This window comes from Triturus cristatus, chromosome 7 (genome assembly GCF_964204655.1).
Source record: "Triturus cristatus chromosome 7, aTriCri1.1, whole genome shotgun sequence".
Lineage (NCBI taxonomy): Eukaryota > Metazoa > Chordata > Amphibia > Caudata > Salamandridae > Triturus > Triturus cristatus.
The window spans coordinates 1,191,548,546-1,191,569,934 of NC_140590.1; the positions used below are offsets into that span (position 1 = coordinate 1,191,548,546).

The 21,389-nt window shown below is 53.4% G+C and overlaps 1 protein-coding gene across 3 annotated transcripts in view; it reads right to left on the reverse strand.

Annotated features, from left to right (window-relative positions):
* Nucleotides 1-21,389, reverse strand: part of TEP1 (telomerase associated protein 1) — a 1,383,286-nt gene that overhangs the window by 544,777 nt on the left and 817,120 nt on the right. For all 3 annotated transcript variants that reach the window (XR_014966740.1, XM_085618536.1, XM_085618535.1), the window contains exon 36: nt 15,510-15,634. Coding sequence is in view for 2 of the 3 variants with exons in the window: in XM_085618536.1 (XP_085474662.1) it covers nt 15,510-15,634 (125 nt within the window). In the remaining variant the exon portion in view is untranslated. The remainder of the gene's footprint in view (nt 1-15,509; nt 15,635-21,389) is intronic.

Consider the following 21,389-nt stretch of genomic DNA (forward strand, 5'->3'; position numbering starts at 1 on the left):
TGCCCGCACAGACCACAACACCAAAGGGCAACGAGCCCGGAACAGAGGACGACAATCCACCCCCAGAGTACACCATCAAGGAAGGCCGTAGCCCCTGAAGGGAGCAACAAGGCCGAGGGACAGGCAAAAGAACACCCAACGCAGAGGACTGCAAGGAGATCAGAAACCCCAACAAGCAAAAGGAAGAAGAAGAATAAAGCAGGGCACTACACTGGAGAAAAAAACAGCTGGAGGGACGCAGAGGCACACAGAAACCAACCAGCCCTGCATCAGAAGGGGAGAGGTAGAACAATCAAGCAGAACGAGGCATCCTGTCCGAGAAGAAGCGAAGAGGACACCCACAGTACACAAGCCACCCAGAGGGAGGCGAGTACAGAAACCCAAGCTGAAGGTCCTCGCAGAACGGGGAGGAAGGGCAGGTCGTGAAGGAATCTGCGGCTAGAATAGTCTCTACCAGATACATCATTACCGAAGGTAAGTAACTTGTACATCTGATAGAGACTACTAGCCGCAGATTCCTTAACGTAGAATAGATACCCTAGCCATACTCAGAGGGGAGGAGGGCCTCCGAGAGGACCACACCAGTAGGAAGAAACACAGGGCCCCAAGCAGGGGATGTGCCACAGGGACAACAAGGGCGGCCCAGCCCCCATCAGCAGAAGTAAGCCAGGACAAGGCGAAGGTAGGGTCAGGAGACCCCAAGTGCATCCCAGAAAAAACCCACCATAAAACCTTATAGGGGCAGACAGCGCCGGAGCAGCACCAAGGAAGAAGGAACCACCCGAAAATCCAGAAAGAAGGGGTAGAACCGGAGGCACAGCCCGCCGTAGGAAAACACACAGCGAAAGGGCAGCAGCCGCAAGGCAGTGGACAAGACAAACTGCTCCACAGCCAGAAGCGCAGGCGGAGGAAGAAAATCACAGCCGCACAAAGCCCCAGCAGAAGAAGAGACGGGGGCACAAGGTAACACACCAATGGCCACGGCAGAGGACCATAACGAGGAGGCGCACACAGTCGGAGCAGACAACACCAGGGAGTAGCGCACCCAGAACAAGCCAGGCGCAAGCCGGGGACAGAGTCCAGAGAAAACCAAAACAACCCCCAAGAGGGAACCGCTCCAGAGACACACATCGACCCACAAAAGAAGTGGGACCAGCTAGAAGAGAAAGAGAGGCCGAAGGACGGACTCAAGCAGTCAACCAGAACACAGGAAAGCCAAAGAAACCTAGCCCCCATGGAACACCAGACAGAAGAAAAGGCCAAAACTCCGGAGAGAAAGGCAGAAAGCCACAACTCGAGGCCGCAGACAGCCTGCCAGGCTGGCCTAGCGAAGGAGCGAACACTCATAGGCTAGACCCTGGAGCAACGCAAGCTGCGCGAAGACAAGGCAAGAAGACCGCACAAGAGGCATACAGTAATACCAAGGAAGGGCAAGGAACCCGAAAAGGGTGTCCACACCCAACCAGCGCCGGACAGCAATGTAATAGCAACAAGTACCCCACCTAGGGTATGACACGTCCCAAGAAAACATGGGACCACCTCTTAGGAAAGAATTCCGCAGCAGAGGACAAGACATAAGGTACCTGCGGGTAGAACCACAGACGACTTACCAAGCAGCCAAAAAGAAAAAATATACAAGAGGCCCAACCTGAGGACCTATACCGACTTACCACAGCCAACACCAAAAACTAAAGGGGGCTGGACCAGCAGCCAAAGGGGCCAACCAAGGGACCCGGAAGGCACGCCCAACCACACAGAACACACACAGACGTAGCTACCGAAACACAATGCCCCCGAAAAACAACGGGAGAACGCCTCCCATAACACGCCAGAGGACCGACAAGCCAGACTACGGAGGGGGGGGGGGAGGAGGAGGAAGAAGCCCCGCAAGGAACCGCTGAATGGCAGAATCCGCAGTGGCATGAAACAAAAGGACGAAATCAAAGGGTAGGTCTACCAGATGCTCCCTAACATTTTCTGGAAAAACACTATCCCTCAACAAAGCATGATGACGGAGGGCCACCAAACTAGCTATAGAGCGGCCAAGAGCATCAGACACGTCCATGGCCGAACGAAGAATAAATGCGGCCAACGCCCGGCCATCCAACACATGGTGCCGCAGATCCGCACAGGCACCCTCCTGGGAGGCACGAGACAGAAGGGACTCCGCTGAATCCCACAAGCTGGAAGTAGCCCTGGCCAACACACAGAGTGTTGAGCGCCATCAAGGCAGCACTGGAGGAAGCAAAGATGATACGCCACCAAGGATCCAACCACTGGGTCTTACGCGACGGAGGGGACAACACCGAAGGCAAGGAGGGAAAGCAGTCTGCAGAAGAGGGCCCCGATTGGAGGGGTGGAGGGAAAGGCAGATGGGATCATGAGGAGCTGGACGGTGGCGATGCAGAAGCGACTGGGGCATGGGATCCCCCGTGGCAGGACACCCCCAGGCCCCCCAAGAGGGAATTATGGAGCGAAGCTTCGATGGGAAGAAGCAGCTCCCGTCCACCAGAGCCCTGATAGAGAACCTCAAGCAAATGATCCGTTGGAAAAAGGGTAGCCGGGTCGTCCATGCGCAAAATGCCAGCGGCCGTGGAGACAGCAAGCGCGAAGGCAGCACTCGCCTCCGTAGGACAACGCGGAGAGCAGTTCCTCCTTGGGGGATGGCTGTAAACTAAGCCGACCATCTCCCAGGCCAACCGGAGGAAGAAACAGCCAAGCTCTGAACTGAGGAAGGTTGACTGACGAATGGGGAGCCTGAGGCATCTCTGGGGAAGACTGCGGGTGCGGGGTGGGTGAAGAGCTCCCCTTGGAGGACGCCGGGGAAAAGGCCACAACACGGCGTCCCGTCTCCGGGGAAGAAGAGACAAAAAGCTGACGCAGCTCTGGAGAAGAGGGACCCTCCGACGAGGAGTCAGTCACCCGACGCCGGCACAGCGCCGTGGAGTCCGCCACAGACACCAGCGCGACGTCTACTGTTGCCTGAAGGGGACGCCGAGACGACCTCCACCACCTGTGCCTCAAGAGAACGGGGCGGGGTCGGAGCCGGGGCGGCTAAGGAATGGCACCAAAAAGTCATCAACTCAACCTCCAAAAAGGCAGCCGCCTGTGCGGAGAGACGAGGGGGGCCCGGGGACGTGACCCTGCCCCTAGCCTGTCCCTGCGACGCCGTCAGGGCCAGAAGCCGCCGGTGCCTGAGCGGCGTCAGCTCAGCCTCGGACAAGGCCGCCGCCTGCCCAGAGGACCGAGGAGGGCTCGGGGACGAACCGCGAGCCCCGGCAACCTCCTGCGACACCACAGGGACCCCCACAGGGGTTTGCGGCGAGGTGGAGGCACTGTGGGGCGAAGGAGGGAACCCCGTAGGGCCGCTGTGAGAAGTTGGCCTGATGTATGATGTCACTAGTTCTAGTGTACACCTTATATCAGTCCAAATACCCTTATGGTGATTGGTTGTAAAGTCAACCTTATAGACCAGCTATCCTAGTGGTAGCATGGACAAGAGCAGTCTTAGGCTAAACTCTGAATGGCATGTGAAGCCAGCTGTGATACCATATATAATCCCTTGAATACCAAATGAAAGGACACCACAACAGATATATATATAAAATAAAGTGTATTTATTCTAGTCAAACCCTCAGCACTCTTTGAGATTAGAGGTAAGTACAACACAGAGTTATTTAAGCATACATTAAGTCACACAGGTAAGTAATACAGTTAGGCCCTAGGGGCCACGCAAACCATATACTAAGTAAGTGGTATAAGGACCACTGTCACGGAAATCGGATAGGCCTAGGCCTAGGGAATCGCTGGGGCTACACTACACTAGCAACAGTTAGGAAGTGGGAGGCCCACGGGATTCAGGTGCAGAGTGGAAACACTCACGCGTAATGCGTATAATCGATAGAAATAGTACAGTTTTGAATTAAATAGATTTAGGACACTTCCGGAGTAGCTAGGAAGTCGGGACTGGAAAACTAGACACTAGGATAGTCACTACCCTGATGAGCACCGGAGTACCCAAGTTACCTAGCCCACAGGCTGCGGGTGCATAGGGGGGAAGTTGCGTCTGGTTTCGTCGTCTACTCCTATGGATGCCTGAAGAAAGATGCTGACAGGCAGTCAGTGAAGAGTGTCCGGTGGATCCCAAGGCTGGGATCAGGAAGAAAGGATACCTGCAAGCAGAGGGGACAGAGTCAAGGTCACTAGCCAGTGACCACGTGGAACCAGGAAGGAACCAGGTGATGTCGTGAAGATTGCAGGTGAAGGTGAAGCTTGTCGCTGCAGCCACGAGGACCAGGGAACGTCGAGGACGACCAGGACCAGGAGGCGAGCTGTCCCACGAAGGCTCTTGCTGTAGGCGGCGTCGAAGTTGGACTAGGACTCACCAAGCCTTGGCAAGCGGAACCCACGAAGAACAGAGGACTTGCTTCTGGTGCAGACCAGGAAGGTCTGGGGTGCTTCTTCTTTGCAGAGAAGCGGGAGCCAGTCTGGAGGAGCCAAACCAGCGCAGAAGATTTCAGGGAGCGTCGTCACAAAGGCCACCAGCCAGCGGGCAAGCAACCGGACAGACGCGGCAAGCAGGAAAAATGCTGAAGGGCCCCACGCAGGACTCGTGGAGTGTGGGGGGCTGATCTTCGGTGCAGATGGTGGTTGGGGCTTCTCAATCCCCGGTGCACAACTTCGAGGGTGCCTCAGAAGCTGCGCTTTAAGTTACTAGCCACTTTTTCCAGGTAGCCGGTCCCACGTCGCTCGTCGCCTCCACGGATCTCAGCTTTGCTGTGGATGTGGATCAGGGTCGGAGAAGTCTGGAAGTCAAGTCTCTGGTCGGGCTCTGCAGTCGGTTCCTCGTAGAACGTGGGCAAAGCAAAGGGTAGTCTCTTGATGGTGCCTGTTTGCACAGGGTAGCCACTCCTTGGCTACAAGGGAGATTCTTCAGTCTTCTTCTCTCGTCGAATGTCGAAGGTCCAGAGTTTCTGTTCAGTTTTGCAGGTTCAGGATAATCTAAAGTCTTGAGGCCCAACTCCCACTCTTACACTAATCTGGGGGGCTGGGATACCTGCTAGGTCACGCCTTATGGGTGGGACCTGGGAGGGGGTGGTTACACCCACTTCCCTTTGTCCAGTTTCGCGCCAGAGCTGGGGCTGGAGTGCCCCAGCGCCGGTTTGAACTGGACTATGCAAGGAACACCTTGTGTGCCCCAGGCATGTCTCATTCCTTTCAGCCCACCCTGCCCCAATACACTAAAGGCTGTCTGGGGAGGTGCTAGCACCTCCCCAAGCAGGAAACCTATTGTCCAGGCTTCCCTGGCTGGGATCACTCCCAGCAGCAGGAGGTCAGACTTGTGTCTGTGGCAGCAGCATCCATTTTGTGATGCTGAGGCTTTGGTTAGAGTTAAACAGCGAAGTAGGATTTTAACATGTCTCTCCCTCTAGAAGGGAGGAATAATATCCTCATCACCAGAAATGGTATGGGGGTATTATTCCAAAGTGTTAGACACCTTACACGACATGTTTTGATACAGCCAAACCATAGTTACCATAACCGTTTAAGATTATAAGGCACTTTAAGAGTATATGGTAGGCTATATCATAGAACAGCTATAAGGACATGGTTCCGAAAGCTGCAGACAGGCTCAGCTCATGCTAGAGCACCATCTCACATGTTACCAAGCACTCTGCCTCCAGGATTGTTAAGACCTGCCATAGGAGTGACTGATGGGTACACATGTGTCTATATATAAGGGTAGATATAGGCATACTATATCTAAGCAAGGGGTGCTTACACGACCTTGCCCCAGCTGAGTGATCAGCCAGTTCTGTCTGATTGGAAGGCCAGACCAGGGGTGGCATAATACATGCTGCAGCCCCTGGGAGGCCTAGGGTACACCTATGCCCTGGGTACCTAGGGTACACTGTACAGGGTCCAATAAGGTGATCCTTACCAATTGGGAATGTACCTAGGGTACATGGAATCCATTTTAAAGAGAGCAGATAGCCTGAGACCCTGAATGGCAGGATCTCAGGCCAACTAAGTCGAAAAACCAGCTAGACACTAGGCAAAAAGTTGGGGGTAACCATAGTCAGATATCCACGTTCCTACACGCATAACTGCTGACATTGCGCGTTCTCTTCGGTGGTGAACAGATATAGCCAAGGTTCTCCCCACTGCTGAAAAAGACCTTGTGCCACCTCAGAGTGAAGACGCCATTCGTGATCCAACATGCACCTGTGGCTAAGTTCGTCCACCCTGGCGTTCAGGGAACCTGCCAGGTGTTGAACCACCAAGGAAATACCTTGACGTTCCAGCCACGTCCAGAGACGCAGAGCCTCCTGACATAGGGTCCACAACCCCACCCCGCCTTGCTTGTTGCAGTACCACATGGCGGTGGTGTTGTCTGTGAACACCTGCACTACTCTCCCCTTGACAAAGGGAAGGAATGCTTTCAGTGCAAGTAGGATCGACCTGAGCTCCAAAAGGTTGATATGGAGCTTGGACTCCGCCGGAGACCAGAGGCCTCTGATCTCCACATCTCCCTTGTGTCCGCTCCCCATTCCAGGAGCGACGCATCCGTCACCACTGTGTGCTCCGGTTGAAGAAGGGAGAGGGATCTGCCGCTGACCCAATGCTGGTCCGTGAGCCACCACTGCAAGTCCTGTGCAGTGCCCTCCGAGATCTGGACATAGTCCGATAGGTTTCCCAGATGCTGCGTCCACTGGAACTTCAGGGCCAACTGCAGAGCCCGCATACGCCATCTGGCATGACTGATCAGCAGGATGCAGGAGGCCATGAGGCCCAGCAGCCCCAGGGTCTTCCTGACTGAAACCCAGGACCAGGGCCGAAAGATCAGTATCATAGCCCGAATGTCCCGGACTCGCTGTTCAGGAGGATAAACCCGAAACTGCGCCGTATCCAGAACCGCTCAGATGAAGAGGAGCTTCTGAGAGGGAATCAGGTGCGACTTCGGCACGTTGAATGAAAACCCCAGTGAATGAAGGAGGTCGGCTGTAGTCTAGAGGTGGGAGATGACTGCCTGGGGCGATACCGCCTTTAACAGCCAGTCGTCGAGATAGGGGAAGACTGAAACCCCAGATCTGCGCAGATGAGCTACGACCACCGCCATCACTTTCATGAACACCCGAGGGGCGCTGGTAAGGCCGAAAAGGAGCACGGAGAACTGAAAGTGCTCCTGGCCTACCGTGAACCGTAGGTAACACCGGTGGGCCGGCAGGATGGGGATATGAAAATATGCATCCTGCAAGTCCAACGCTACCATCCAGTCTTGCGGGTCTAAGGCAGACAAGACCTGAGCAAGCGTGAGCATCTTGAACTTCTCCTTCCGGAGGAAGCGATTGACATTCCGGAGGACTAAGTTAGGATGCAGGCCCTTGTGCTTCTTTGAAACCAAGAAGTAGTGGGAGTAACAACCACAACCTACTTCTGGCGTCAGAACACACTCGATGGCCCCCTTGGCCAAGAGGGCTGCAACTTCCTGTTGGAGAAGTGACAAGTGATCCCCTGACATGCGGTGGTACTGAGGTGGCATGGCTGGAGGGGTAGACTCGAATGGGAGGGAGTAGCCCCTTCGGACTATCTGTAGAACCCACCTGTCCTAAGTGATGGTGCGCCAGTGGGGGAGGCGATGGCGAATCCTGCCGCCCATTGGCGTGTGGTGGGCCTGAAACACCGGACCAGGAAGGTTTTGAGGTGGTGGTGGCAGGGGTGGATTGACCCGCCCGCTGGCCCCGGGACCCATGACGACGGGCCCCACGACCGCGCTGATACTGCGGCTGCGCAGGTCGGCGGTTCTGAAAGTAACTCGATTGATTGCCACGACCCTGACCTCGAAAGGAGCGAAAAGCAGACCCCGAGGGAGTGCACGTGGTGGCAAGACCCAAGGACTGGGCCATAGCCAGAGAGTTCTTTTAGCGTTCCAGCGTGCTATCCGCCTTGTCACCAAAGAGGCGTGTGCCATCAAAGGGCATCTCCAACAAAGTGTTCTGGACATCCCCGGAGAGCCAGTAGTTCTGAGCCAAGTGTAATGGCGGAGCGCCACCGTTGTGGAAAGTGCCCTGCCGAGGGAGTCGGCCATATCAAGACCACAACGGATAGTGAATTTAGCAGCATCTCTACCCTCGGTAATGGCCTGGGAGAGCACCGCCCGAGCTTCCACATGGCACTGAGGCAGCCCCTGTGCCACGATGTCCCACACGAATGTGATTAGCAGCCCAACAGGCACGCAGTATTCACCGCCCGCAACCCGGAACTGGCAGAAGTGAAAATCTTTTTCCCAAACTGCTCCAGTTTCTTAGATTCCTTGCCTGGAGGAGCAGAAGGGAATGCTCTCGGAAAGGCAGAGGCCTGGACAACGAGCACTCAGGCGTCGGGTGTTGTGTGAGAAAGCTGGGGTCACCCGGCGCCGGGCGATGGCGGCGTGCCACACCTTTATCCACAGGAACCCCTGTGTTATTGTTCCAGGGGCTCAACAGGATGTAAGTAAGTGCGTTGTTGAAGGGCAGCAGCGGCTCCGAAGAGGAGGATGCTGGCTGCAGCACCTCAGTTAAGAGATTGGTCCTAATAGGCACAGAAGGGAGCTCAAGGTTATGAGCCTAAGCCGCCCTACGCAACACCACAGAAAAAGTCCCAACCTCCTCCATAGCCACGGAAGCAGGGGACAGTGTACCAGGGTGTGGAGAGGAATCCAGATCGCCTGGCCCTTCCATTATCACCCTCCCACTCTGGGTCATCCTCGCATTAAGCTGCGAGAGGGTCCTCCGACCCCTCCCAGTACTCCCCTTCGTCCACCGGCTGTTTAAGAGTCGGGTAAGGACAAGGTGCCCGGGAGTCTCGACGTAGTCCGGCCCCATAAGCAACAGCGTTGTATCTGGCGCCGGTGTCAGGCTCAGCGCCGGCGCCGAGGCCAAAGCCAGCGGCGTAGCAGGATATCTTGCCAGCGTAGCCAGGGCCAAAGGCAGCGGCGGACCTGAAGGTGCTCCTGAGGGACCCGATGGGGCGAACAATTGGGCCATGGCCGACAGGAAGACCTGTATTCCATCCAGAGTCGCGTGCGGGCCTGGGAAAGGCAGGTAGGCCGCGGGGGAGTGACCAGCCGGCCCCTCCACCGCATCCCGCAACCGGTGAGCGGTAGACAAAGAGCAACGTTGTTTCTTCTGTTTCTTATGGCGCCGTGACTTACCTGTCCCCGATTCCGACGAACGATGGTGTCGGCTCGGCGACCGGTCGCTCGACCTCCCACGGGAGCGGGACCTCGATCGGCACAGAACCGATTGCCGGGCCTCCAACAACTTTCAAGAAAGCTACCGCAAAGCTTTTGGTGCCATGGGCCGACAATCTGGGCATGCCTCGGGGTCACAGGCGTGCCCCAAGCAGAAGAGACACACGTCGTGCGGGTCCGCCACCAACATGTTCCGACGGCAGGCCCTACAGGACTTAAACCCGGGCATCCCTACTGCACCAGGAGTCGAGTACTCAACAAAACAAGAGAACCAAGTCCTCAGAAACCAAGTTAAAATATTAACTAGAAGTACCGCTCTCTCTCGGATCTGCGCTTGCTGGCGCGGAAAAAGAAAGAATCGACGTCAGTGTGCGTGTTTGCGTCTAAGTAGCTCTGACGACGTCATCTCGGCGGCTACGATGACAGCGAAGTACGCGGGACCGCACAACAATGCCTACCGAGGCGCAGGGGTACTGCTGACGAAAACTTTCTGGATCCAGTCTGACGCCTGGGGATATTCTAAGGTAAGGAATCTATCACGAAGGTGTCTCTTTCAGATGTTATCAAATTCCAGTGGGACAGGTGATGGCAGAGCCCGACTCCCACTGGGTGTCCATGCAGGTTTAAGGGCAAACGAAAGATATTTGGAGGCTGTGGCTGCTGGGGAGTGGTGGACTGACGCACCCTCTGGCTGGAGGTCCCAGGTGGTCTGTGGGAACTACATTCATGGCAACAAAAAGGCTAGGAAGCCTGTTGACCTTGGTGGCTGGGAGGGCAAGGATGCAGATGGTAGCCCCTACCATACCCACGGAAGGGGCAAAAGGAAGACTAGGGTTGGCGTGGGGCCATTGATAAGTCCAAGGATATGGCTACAGCTCTGCTATCCTTGAAGTGTTGAGCGCAGAATCTGCCTTCTCACCAAACAGATATGAGCCATCGAAGGGTAAGTCCATGAGTGAAGCTTGGACATCTCTTGAAAAGCCAGTGGTTCTCAGCCAGGCGCCACATCTAAGTGCCATTGACGATGAAATCACTATGCCAAGCGAGATGGTCATGTCAAGCCCACATCGGATGGTGAACTTCACTGAGTCCCTCCAGTCATCAATAGCTTGGGATAGTATGGCTCAGGCCTCCTCCAAAACCACAGGCAGCAATTGCGCAACTGAATCCCATCAAGTGTGCGTGTATCGGCCCAAAAGGCATTCGGTGTTCTTCGACCACAGAGCTGACCTGGCGGAAGAGAAATTCTGTTACCAAAAGTATTCAAGCCATCTGGATTCCCTATCCAGTGAAGTGGTAGGGAATGCATCAGGACTGATCCTAGAAGTGAAGGCTTGGACCACCATGCTCTACAGGGTGGGGTGCTGCATGAGGCCACTGGGGCCCCTAACAGCAGGGCAATGGCATGGGGCAACTGTCCTGTGCACCGAAGGCCCTGAGCAGGTTTGGACCAGGCCCCAAGAAGGTCATCTGTAAGGGCTTTATTAAACTGGAGTAATCTTGACAGCCACGGAGAGAAACTGAAGGTCCTAGAATTCTGCCGCCCCGCGCCTCTAGCAAATGAAGCACCCTCCTCTGTAGCCAAGATAGGGGGAGAGATTAGGCGAGTGTCTGGTAAGGTGTCAAGACCATTGGTATCCACCAAATCCTTGTACCAGTTGCCCTCTGATTCATCAAAGGGACCATGGTAACAATAAGGTTACTCAGACCTCTCACAATCATCACCCACTCTCCAGGCCAGTCAGACTAAAAAGGCACTGGCTCTGTGTGGAGGGCATGGTACTGGTTGGAGCCGGAGCCGGACAATGCCCATCCGGCTTCATGTCCAAGTCGGATATAATGATAGGGCCTGCACCACCATAGGGCGTCCGTGGTGCCGGGAGAGATGACACTGAATGGGAATCGAGGAATCTTGCTCTCTAGCGAACGGCCCTGCTTCAGACTCAGCATCAGATTCAAGGGGCTCGACTAACGCCAAGGGCGAACCCACCAGGTGAGGACTTGGAGGGGCCCTCCTGAACCTATAGGGTCTGAAAGTACGCCTAAATATGAGGTACATGGCCTCCTAAAACTCTGAGTTGGGTTGGGATAGCTCCGGCAAATTCGGGCAGGCGCAAAGAAGACCCTTGCGCAGGCTCCACTGTGGAGCGAGGCCGAGAGTGAGGATGCTCACGTGCCAGGTCTGATGACTTGGGCCAGCCCAGAGAAGTTGAAGACCACTTCAACTTCTTTCTTTTGTGGGACTTATCCAACTGCCAACTTGGATCAAGAAGACTATCATTGGGAGCTGCTCCGGGACCTTCCCCACGACCAGAAACAAGAGTATCACAGGGTCGGCTGATGTCGGGTGGCCAGGAACTTCAGGGACCATTCCCTTAGCAGTATGGGATTCATGTCACAGCCGTCCTTGCTGGTCTTGGAGTTGTGGTCCCGCTCCAAGCACCATAAGCAAACCAAAGGAGGGTTTGTCACAGATGTCTGCCTGTGACAGGCACCACATGGTTTACAGACTGTTGGCTTCTTAGAAGACAACCCTAACACACCAGGAGATTAACATTCCCAAAACACTGACAAAAAGTAGAGGAAAAAAAAAAAAATCAGTCATAAAATGACTAGGAGTTGCTCTCACCAGACCTGTGCTGACTGATGCGGAAAGAAAAAAAACAAATGTCAGCACACTGGGATGGTGCCTACATAGGCTCTGGCACGAAACCCGCATGTGCGGAGCAGACTGACACCACCTACTGGCATGCAGAAGGACTGCTTGAAAATGTCCAGATTCAGTGTTATGACTGGAGATAATTCTAAGGTATGGACCCGACCCTAGAAGTTTTTTATCAGTTTAGAAGTTTTGAGTGGTAAATCAAAAGTTACTTAGTTGTGTAATGATATATCTGTAAGAGACATTAGTTAGTGATAGATTCCTTACCTTAAAATATCCCCAGGCATCAGACTCGATCCGAAAAGTTTTTGTCAGCAGTACCCCTGCGCGTCGCTGGCGTTGTGTTCGCCGAGATGACATCATCGGAGTTACTTAGACGCGCCCACGCGCGCTGACTTCAGTTCTGTACACGGCTTTTCCGCGCCAGGAACGCAGAGCCATGCCAGAGACCGACTACTGGTGCAATAGAACTAGGACCCTGAAAGGGATGACCTGAACCCTAGAGAACAGTTCGCAGAACGGGGAGGATGGGCAGGCGGTAAGGAATCTATCACTAACTAATGTCTCTTACAGATATATTGTTACACAACTAAGTAACTTGTGCATCTGAAAGAGACACGTTACTGTTAGATTCCTTACCTTTTAATACATACCCAAGCAATACCAACACCGGTGGTAGGTCTGCGAAGTGAAATCACTTTCGTGAACACCCGAGGGGCGCTCGTAAGGCCGAAAGGGAGCACGGTGAAATGAAAGTGCCCGTGGCCTACCGTGAACTGCAGGCAACGCCGGTGGGCCGGCAGGATGGGGATATGAAAAGAAGCATCCTACAAGTCCAACGCTACCATCAGTCTTGCGGGTCTAGGGCAGACAAGACCTGAGCAAGCATGAGCATCTTGAACTTTTCCTTCCGGAATAAGCGATTGACGTTCCGGAGGGCTAAGATAAGACGCATACCCGTGTCCTTCTTCGGAATCAAGAAGCAGTGGGAATAACAACCAAGACCTACTTCTGGCCGAGAGGGCCGCAACCTCCTGCAGGAGAATTTTGAAGTGATCCCCCGACATGGGGTGGGACTGAGGTCGTATGGCTAGAGGGGTAGGTTCGAAGGGGAGGGAGTTGCCCCTGTGGACTATCTGCAAAACCCACTAGCCCCAAGTGATAGTGCGCCAGCGGGGGAGGTGATGGTGAATCCTGCCGCCACTGGCGTCTGGTGGGACTGAAACACAGGACTAGGAAGGTTTGAAGGCCGTGGCGACAGGGGCGGTGGTGGACTGACCCGCCCGCTAGCGCCATGACCCACTTCTGCGGGTCCTCTGACCGCGGCTGCACTGAGACTGGCCACAGAAGGAGTAGAAGGCAAACTCCAAGGGAGTGCGCGTGGCGGAAAGGCCAAAGGATGGGCTGTGGCCCGGAAGTCTTTAAAGCGTTCCAGCGTGCTATCGCTTTGTCACCAAAGAGGCGCGTGCCATCAATGGGCATGTCCAACTAGGTGGTGTGGACATCCCCTGAGAAGCCAGTCGGTCGGAGCCAAGCGTCAAGGCGGAGCGGCACTATTGTGGAAATTGCCCTGCCGAGGGAGTTGGCGGTGTCAAGGCCACAATGGATAGTGAATTCGGTCCCATCCCTCTCCTTGGCAACAGCTTGGGAGAGCACCGTCCGAGCCTCCGCCGGACACTGAGGCAGCACCTGCGCCACCTTGTCCCACACAGAGGGGGAATAGCGGCACAAAAGGCACGCAGTAGTCAACGACCGCAGTCCTGAACTGGCAGAGGTGAAGATCTTTTTCCCCAAACTGCTCAAGCATCTTGGATTCCCTATCCGGAGGTGCGGAAGGGAATGCGCTTGGAGAGGCAGTTCTGGACAACCAGGCTCTGCGGCGTGGGGTGGTGAATGAGGAAACTGGGGTCGCCCGGGGCTGGGCGATGGCATCGTGCCACACTTCCATCCACAGGAGCCCCTGTGTAAGGTTTGGACCAGGCGCTTAAGAGAACGTCTGTTAGTGCCTCATGAAAGGGCTGTAGCGACTCTGCTGAGGAGGCCGCTGGCTGCAGCACTTCATTTAGGAGATTGGTCCTGAAAGACACCGTAGGGAGTGCGAGGTGAAGAGCCTCAGCAACCCTACGCAACACTCACTGAAAATGTACCAGCCTTTTCCGTAGTCACGGAAGAAGGAGACAGTGTACCAGGGTGTGGAGTGAAATCCAGACTGTCTGGATCCTACACATTGTCAACCCAGGCTCGACGTAGGCCGGCTCTGGAGGCAACTGCGCCTCGCCCGGCACCGCACCCGGCGCGTCGGAGGCAAAGCCGGCGTCGGAGGCAGCGCGGAGGATGGCGACGGCGCCAAATGCGATGTCAAGGCTGGAGGCAGCGCCGAGGCTGGAGGCGGCGCCGAAGCCAGCGCTGAGGCCGGAGCCAAGGGCTCCGCAGGGTATCTTACCGGCGTACCGGGGCCAAAGGCTGTGGCACGGGGGCAGAACCACCCAACGGGTCCACGGGGCCCCAAGGCGTTCCGGAGGGACCCAATGGGGCAAATAAACGGCCCATGGCCGACAGGAATGCCTGTTTTTTTCCCTGAGTCGCATACGGCCCCAGGAAAGGTGGGTAGGCCGCAGGCAACAACGATGGCTCCACCGGAGCCGCGGGATAGTGACCACCCGTCCCCTCCATGCGTACCGCGACTGATAGATGAAGAGCGACGTGGCTTCTTCGACTTCTTATGGCGCTTTGACTTATCTGTCCCCAATTCCGACGAACGATGGTGTCGGCCCCGCGACCTGTCCCTCGACCTCCAACGGGACCGGGACCTTGAGCGTCACGCAACCGAATGCCGGGCCTCCAACAACTTTAGGGAACGCTCCCGCAAAGCCTTCAGCGCCATGGCCCGACAATCGGGGCACGTCTCGGGGTCATGGGCGAGCCCCAAGCAGAAGAGACATGTCATGCAGGTCCGCCACGACATGTGCCGACGGCAGTCCCTACAGGACTTTAACCCGGGTATTCCTACTGCACCAGAAGTAGAGTACTCGACAAAGGAAGAGAAACCAGTCTCAGAAACCAAGTTAAAATATGAACTAGGAGTAACGCACTCTCTAGGATGTACGCGGAGCCACACAACGACGTCTACCGACGTGCAGGGGTACTGCGGCCGAAAACTTTTCGGATCCAGTCTGATGCCTGGGGATATTCTAAAGTAAGGAATCTATCACTAACGTGTCTCTCTCAGATTTACAAGTTCTGAGCGGATAAGGAAGTGTCTTGATCTGAACGTTGCGCATTTTGAGTTCAGAATTAGAAGTAGGTAGCAGTAAATAAGAGTTGTAAATCAAGAGACCAAAGAAGTGAATGAAAAGTTGTAAGCTGTGAATGGAGAGTCCCAAACCATGAATCGAGACATTAGAGCTGTGATGTACCGAGTTCTAAGTGGAGAATGAGGCGTTGTGATTGATGACTGTAGAGATCTGAACTGCGAATAAATGAAGTCTATAGAAGTTTGAAGCTACAAATAGATACTGATGAAAAAGAGTTCAGAGGCAAAAGGGTGGAAGATTAGTTCTGTACTCGGGGAGCAATAAACTCAATGGACTAACAGTCATTTTCCATTTCCATTACCTGCTGCCATCATGAATGTTCCACAGCTCCACCCAGCCATCATAGGATGCCACGCAGAGAGAGCTGTCAGTGAGTAGCTCACAGGCAGAGATACCATCACAACTGGTCTCAAAAGAGTTCACTTCCTGTGGAGAGAAGAGTTGTCTTATTAGTGCTAGTGATGCTGAATAATCCCCAAATTTCATAGAAACATCCTGAAGTCATGTGTCTGTTCTGACCACCTTTTTGGTTTGTGAGTCCCCTACAGGATTCTAGTTTTGAATGCTTCACTTCCCTCCAGCCACAAACATTCTGCGTGCATATCAGTAGGGCCACCACTGCCAGCCAAACAGTAACACCTTGCCGTACGTACCTATTCAATACTTTTTGGGTATCATCACAATCATGCACAATGCAGCATTTCAGTCTGACAAATACATGAGATTATACATGTAATGGACTAATGAAAAGAAAACGTAAAAGCTTTATAGCATCGTCAGAACCAATACATACCTTGCAATTGACATCTGAAAAATGTCTTTATATATCAAGTCACTACTATTGTATTGCCTCTCTGTTTTAAGACAGACTCTAAAATACTGAGCACAGTCTCAAAAGTGAAATAGTAATCCTGGGAACCCCCGCATGACTGAGGAGAGAGCAAGTGGTTTAGGCGATATTGAAGGAGTAAGACCTGCCATGGAACCCTCAGCTGAGAATCAGGATGAAGGAAATCATCCCGCCATGGCACCAAATGTATGGACCCTCTTTAGAGGGCTGATGAGCCTGGAATTAGCAAAGACTGGTGATCAAAGAGTGTGTGGTGAACAAGAGCCGCAGCAGTGACTCACTGTATCTGTGAAGCTGTAACATGGAGGGGCAGAAGGAACAAACCTATGAATTTACTGGAGCCAGATGGGGATGATGCCTGTAGCCGAGGCAGTTTCTTGACCTTTAATTGACCAGAGACAAAAAACTGACTAACACTTTGAAGAAGACGTTACAACACTGTGAGTGATCAGAAAAGCAGAATATCCATGGAGCAAAGGGAACTGACTTCCAAATCGGCTGAAGAAAATTGAGAGCGCCAAGCACCCTTGGCATATTCAGGAGAGTTTAGAAATGTAGAAAAAAAGAATGGCTTCTCTTGAAGGGATTCATCGGTACTTTGACAGGCTCAGGAGGAATTATTCACCAGCAGCTGACAGCTCTGTGTGCTCCTTGTTGTACTCAAACAGGAAATCTCCTGGACATCCAGTCTGCTTTAATAAGAGGCACAATCATGTAACAAGACCACTGTAGGAGCCCCAGATCCAGCAGATTAGGTGTGACCAGCACCTCACACAAAGGTTACAAATTAGGTTTCTACAGCAGACCTGGAGCACATATCTGAACCTCTAACTAAAAGGGACCATAACATAACATGTGTGTTTGTAAAGCGCACGTTCACCACTGCGGGTATCTTGGCGATGAATAACAGATGTTTGCTGTTACCCAACTCAATGGTACTCATTTTATAGACCTCAGATGGGTGAAAGGCTGAGTGGACCCGCTGGGATTTGAACCTGTGACCATGAGGTCGAACACAGGCCCCTGCAGTAGACTCATTAGCTGACTGAGCAACCAGACCCGGCTAGAGAGAAGTCAGAAGTGGCGCCAGGTAAACATGGAGGTTTGAGGGACACTACTTTATGGCATGGGAGCAAGCTCTTTCTTATAGTTGGGTGGGGAGGAGACTTTGAGTTGAGGGGTAGAAGGCAATTTGAGGCACCTTTCTGTGGTGTGACTTAATTTTTCAACGTCATGGAAACAGTAGTGATATCAAATTGAGGGGGGACATAAAGCCCTACCCAGATCACATTATAATGTTCATTTATCTTCCATTACATTTTCCTGTCAAACTCTAATCTTCTGCAGCATTCGAAGGCGGTGGCGAAACAAGATGGCCGCTCCTTGAAATCTTCCGCGTCACCGAGAACACCGTCAGTCACGGAGAGGCACTTAATCAATCTCACGCGGCGGTCTGAGCACGGGAATGTTGGAAGCGCCGGGTGCCAAGAGGCAAGTTTTTAGACCTTAAATCGGTCTAATTTTCTGTTACTTGTTTTTCTCCTCTGCTCTCGCGGCGCCCCGTGTCCCGGACGCCATTTTGGGAGTATGGAGCTCACATTTTCCTCAGTTGACTGAGCACATGCTGTGCCGACTTGACAGCTAGAGAATTTTTTTTTAAGGAAGATGGGAACACGCTCAGAAATTACCCATCATTGAAAGACTTTTGCTTACCTGACTACTTGGATACTGCCTTTATCTGGTAACGAAGAGTCACCTTTCTTTTCTTTTCTACGGGGAAATGTCTTTACTAGGAGTGCGCTGTGTATTTATAAATATGGTTGCACCATTAGGAGGTTTGAATGCCCTAGGAGCGAAAAGCATAAGTTACTACTTGTGTAACAATATATCTGTAAGAGACATTAGTTAGTGATAGATTCCTTACCTTAGAATATTCCCCAGGCGTCAGTCTGGATCCGGAAAGTTTTCTGCTTAGCAGTACCTCTGCGTGCCAGTAGGTGGCACCATGCGGCTCTGCGCCTGTCAACGGCGTCGTGCGCGCCGGGATGATGTCACGGAGGTTACTTCGGCACCACTCATGCACGCTGACGTCAGTTCTGTACACAACTTTCTGTGCCGAAACGGAGAGTCTTGCAAGAAACTGACCGTTGGTGCATAAAACCATAAAAGGGGATGACCTTAACCCTAGTAATCCGTTCGCAGAACGGGGAGGATGGGTGGGGCGGTAAGGAATATATCACTAACTAATGTCTCTTACAGATATATCGTTACACAAGTAGTAACTTGAGCATTTGAAAGAGACACGTTAGTGATAGATTCCTTACCTTAGAATAGATACCCCTACAATACCGACCCCGGTGGTGGGTCTGCGAACAAGATTACACCAGAAAATCACAGAGCACAAACGGCCAAAGAAGCCGTCTCTCCGGACCTGACTGTCAAGGCAATAGTGCTTGGTAAACATGTGCAGCGAGGCCCACGTAGCTGCCTGACAAATATCCTGCAGGGGGACCCCGCGTCCCAAGGCAGTAGTGGCTGCAGTCGCCCTGGTCGAATGGGCACGCAGTCCCACAGGAGGCTCCTTCTTGGACAAGGAGTAACATGCTTTGATGCACAGAACGACCCACCGGGAGATGGTCCGTTTGTGCACCGCCCGACCTCTTTTGGCGCCCACGTAGCCAACCAAGAGTTGATCATCCACCCGGAACTGCTGTGTACGCTGCAGATAGAATGCGAGCGCATGTTTTGGGTCCAGACGGTGGAGCCGCTCCTCTTCCCTTGAGGGATGCGGAGGCGGAAAAAAAGGTGGGCAAAGTGATGGTCTGCCCGATGTGGAAGGGCGTGACAACCTTTGGCAAGAATGAAGGACATGTCCTCAGAACCACCTTGTCCGGATGAACAGAAAGGAAAGGAGGTTTGGAAGAAAGAGCCTGGAGCTCACTCACTCTCCTGGCAGAGGTGATAGCTACCAGGAAAGCCGTCTTGAGAGTAAGAAGACGTCAGGGACAGTTATGAAGGGGCTCAAAGGGAGCGCACATCAGAAAAGTCAAGACAAGGTTCAAGTCCCACTGAGGCATTATGAAGGGCACAGGTGGGAACGTATGCGTAATGCCCTTAAGAAAACGGTTAACAACCGGGGACTTAAAAAGAGAAGGCTGATCTGGAAGCCGTAGAAAGGCAGAGATAGCCGAAAGATAACCTTTAACAGTGCCCAGAGCCCAGCTGGGCCAAAGAGAGAAGGAACAGAAGAACCTCCGAAAGGGAGGCCGAAAGGGGACCCACATTCTTAGCTGTGCACCATGCCACAAATCTGTTCCACCTACAGGCGTACACCGTTTTAGAGGAGGGACGCCTGGCTGCCAAGATGACATCACAGACTTCGGGAGGAAGATCGAAAGCTGTCAACCTCCGCCGCTCAATCTCCAAGCATGGAGGTGGAGGCTGGACAGGTTCGGGTGGAGGACTGTCCCCTGCTGCTGCGACAGAAGATCCTCCCGAAGAGGCAGACAGATCGTGGGATCGATGCTCATACTGAGTAGCTTGGGATACCAGACTCTTCGAGCCCAGTCCGGAGCCACAAGAATAACTGGGCAGGGGCGGGAGAAATTGCACCCAGTGCGGTGCCTGTGGCGGAGCCAGGGGCGGCGCTGGGGCCGGAGCCAAGGGCAGGGCCAGGGCCAGAGCCAGCGGCGTTGCACCTTGTGGCGCCGGGGCTGGAGCCGTGGGCGCTGGATCCAGTGGCTCCGGGGCTGGTGCCGGAGGCGGTGCCGCCGGGTCAACAGGATCTGGACACGGGGCCGCGGGGCCCGCAGGCGCACCGGCGGGAGCCCGAGGCCTAAACAGGCGGTCCAAGGCAGCAAGAAACTCTTGCCGCTGTCTGGAGTTGCCGACGGACCCGGGTATAGCGAGTAGGCCGCGGGACTCCCAGGCTTTACGTCCGCCTCCGGGGAGCGACAGGGGGACGTCGGAGAGCGGATACGCTTCTTCAACTTCTTATGGCGTCGCTTACCGGAATCTGAAGGTGAAGACAGAGTTCGAGGAGCGACGACCACTGTCCCGCGAGCGGTCCCGCGAGCGGTCCCGCGAATGGCCCCTAGACCCGGAGCGGCGGTGAGAGGAGTGCCAGACCTCCAGCAACTTCCGGCGCCGCTCCCGTAATGCCTTTGGGGCCATGGCACGGCAGTCCCGACAATCCCGGGAGTCGTGGTCGGTCTCCAGGCAGTAGAGGCAGACATCACGGGGGTCTGCCACCGACATATTACGGTGGCACGACCTGCAAGACTTAAAGCCAGGCATCCCTACGTGCACCAGGAGACACAAGGAGACAAAATGTCTAAAAAAAAAGTGGTCAAAAATTGACCGAGGTACGTGCTCAATCCGGATCTGCTCTTTCGGCGCGGAAAAATAAAGAACTGACGTCAGCGCGCATGGGTGGCGCCTAAGTAACCTCCGTGACGTCCACCCGGTGCGCACGACGCCGGAGACGGGAGCGGAGCAGCACGGCGCCACCTACTGGCGCGCAAAGGTACTGCTAAGCAGAAAACTTTCCGGATCCAGACTGACGCCTGGGAAATATTCTAAGGTAAGGAATATATCACTAACGTGTCTCTTTCAGATGGCTTGTTACAAAACCCTAATTTGATCAATCTGACAGTTTGGTGCACTTCGTCCTCCGCTTCTAGAATGTTCTAGTTTTCGGCTACCATTTTATCATCACCTCAAGAATCCACATGCCACAATGACTCCTTAATATTAAGGCTTATTACCACCAAATTTGTAGGAATAATTACTAAGCTTTGACTCGTCTTTAATTCCTAAGTTTTTTCTTATACGCTCAGAGATCAGCCTATTTTGTTTTATGTAGGTATATTTGTTCACTTCAGCTGCGAACACTCCTCCTAATCATTTTTCACTGGACTGGTTTTGTCCTTTGAAGATCATCCTGTCATATTTTCTATCTAGGAAATCCTTCATTAATATACAGAGTCACCTCGGTCTGTTTCGAGAATGGATTTTGCGAATTCAAATAAATCTCAAGGACATTCCGGTTCTAATGCTACAGGTCGCAAAGAGCCTGCCAGCAACACTAATAAAAGGGTTAAAAAGGATCCTTACTCTTCAAACAAATCACCCCTTTCTTTGACTTTAGAGGATATTATGGATGAATTGAGAAATATTTGTTCATTTATGGCGGATACCACTGCAACGCTTCAAAAGAATTAAAGAGAAATTGTCTGAATTCGAGACTCAGACGTTGAACAAAGAATTAGTGATGACCAGGATGTTGTCGCTAAAGTGAATATTTTATCTAAAGAGGTTGCTCAATTGAAA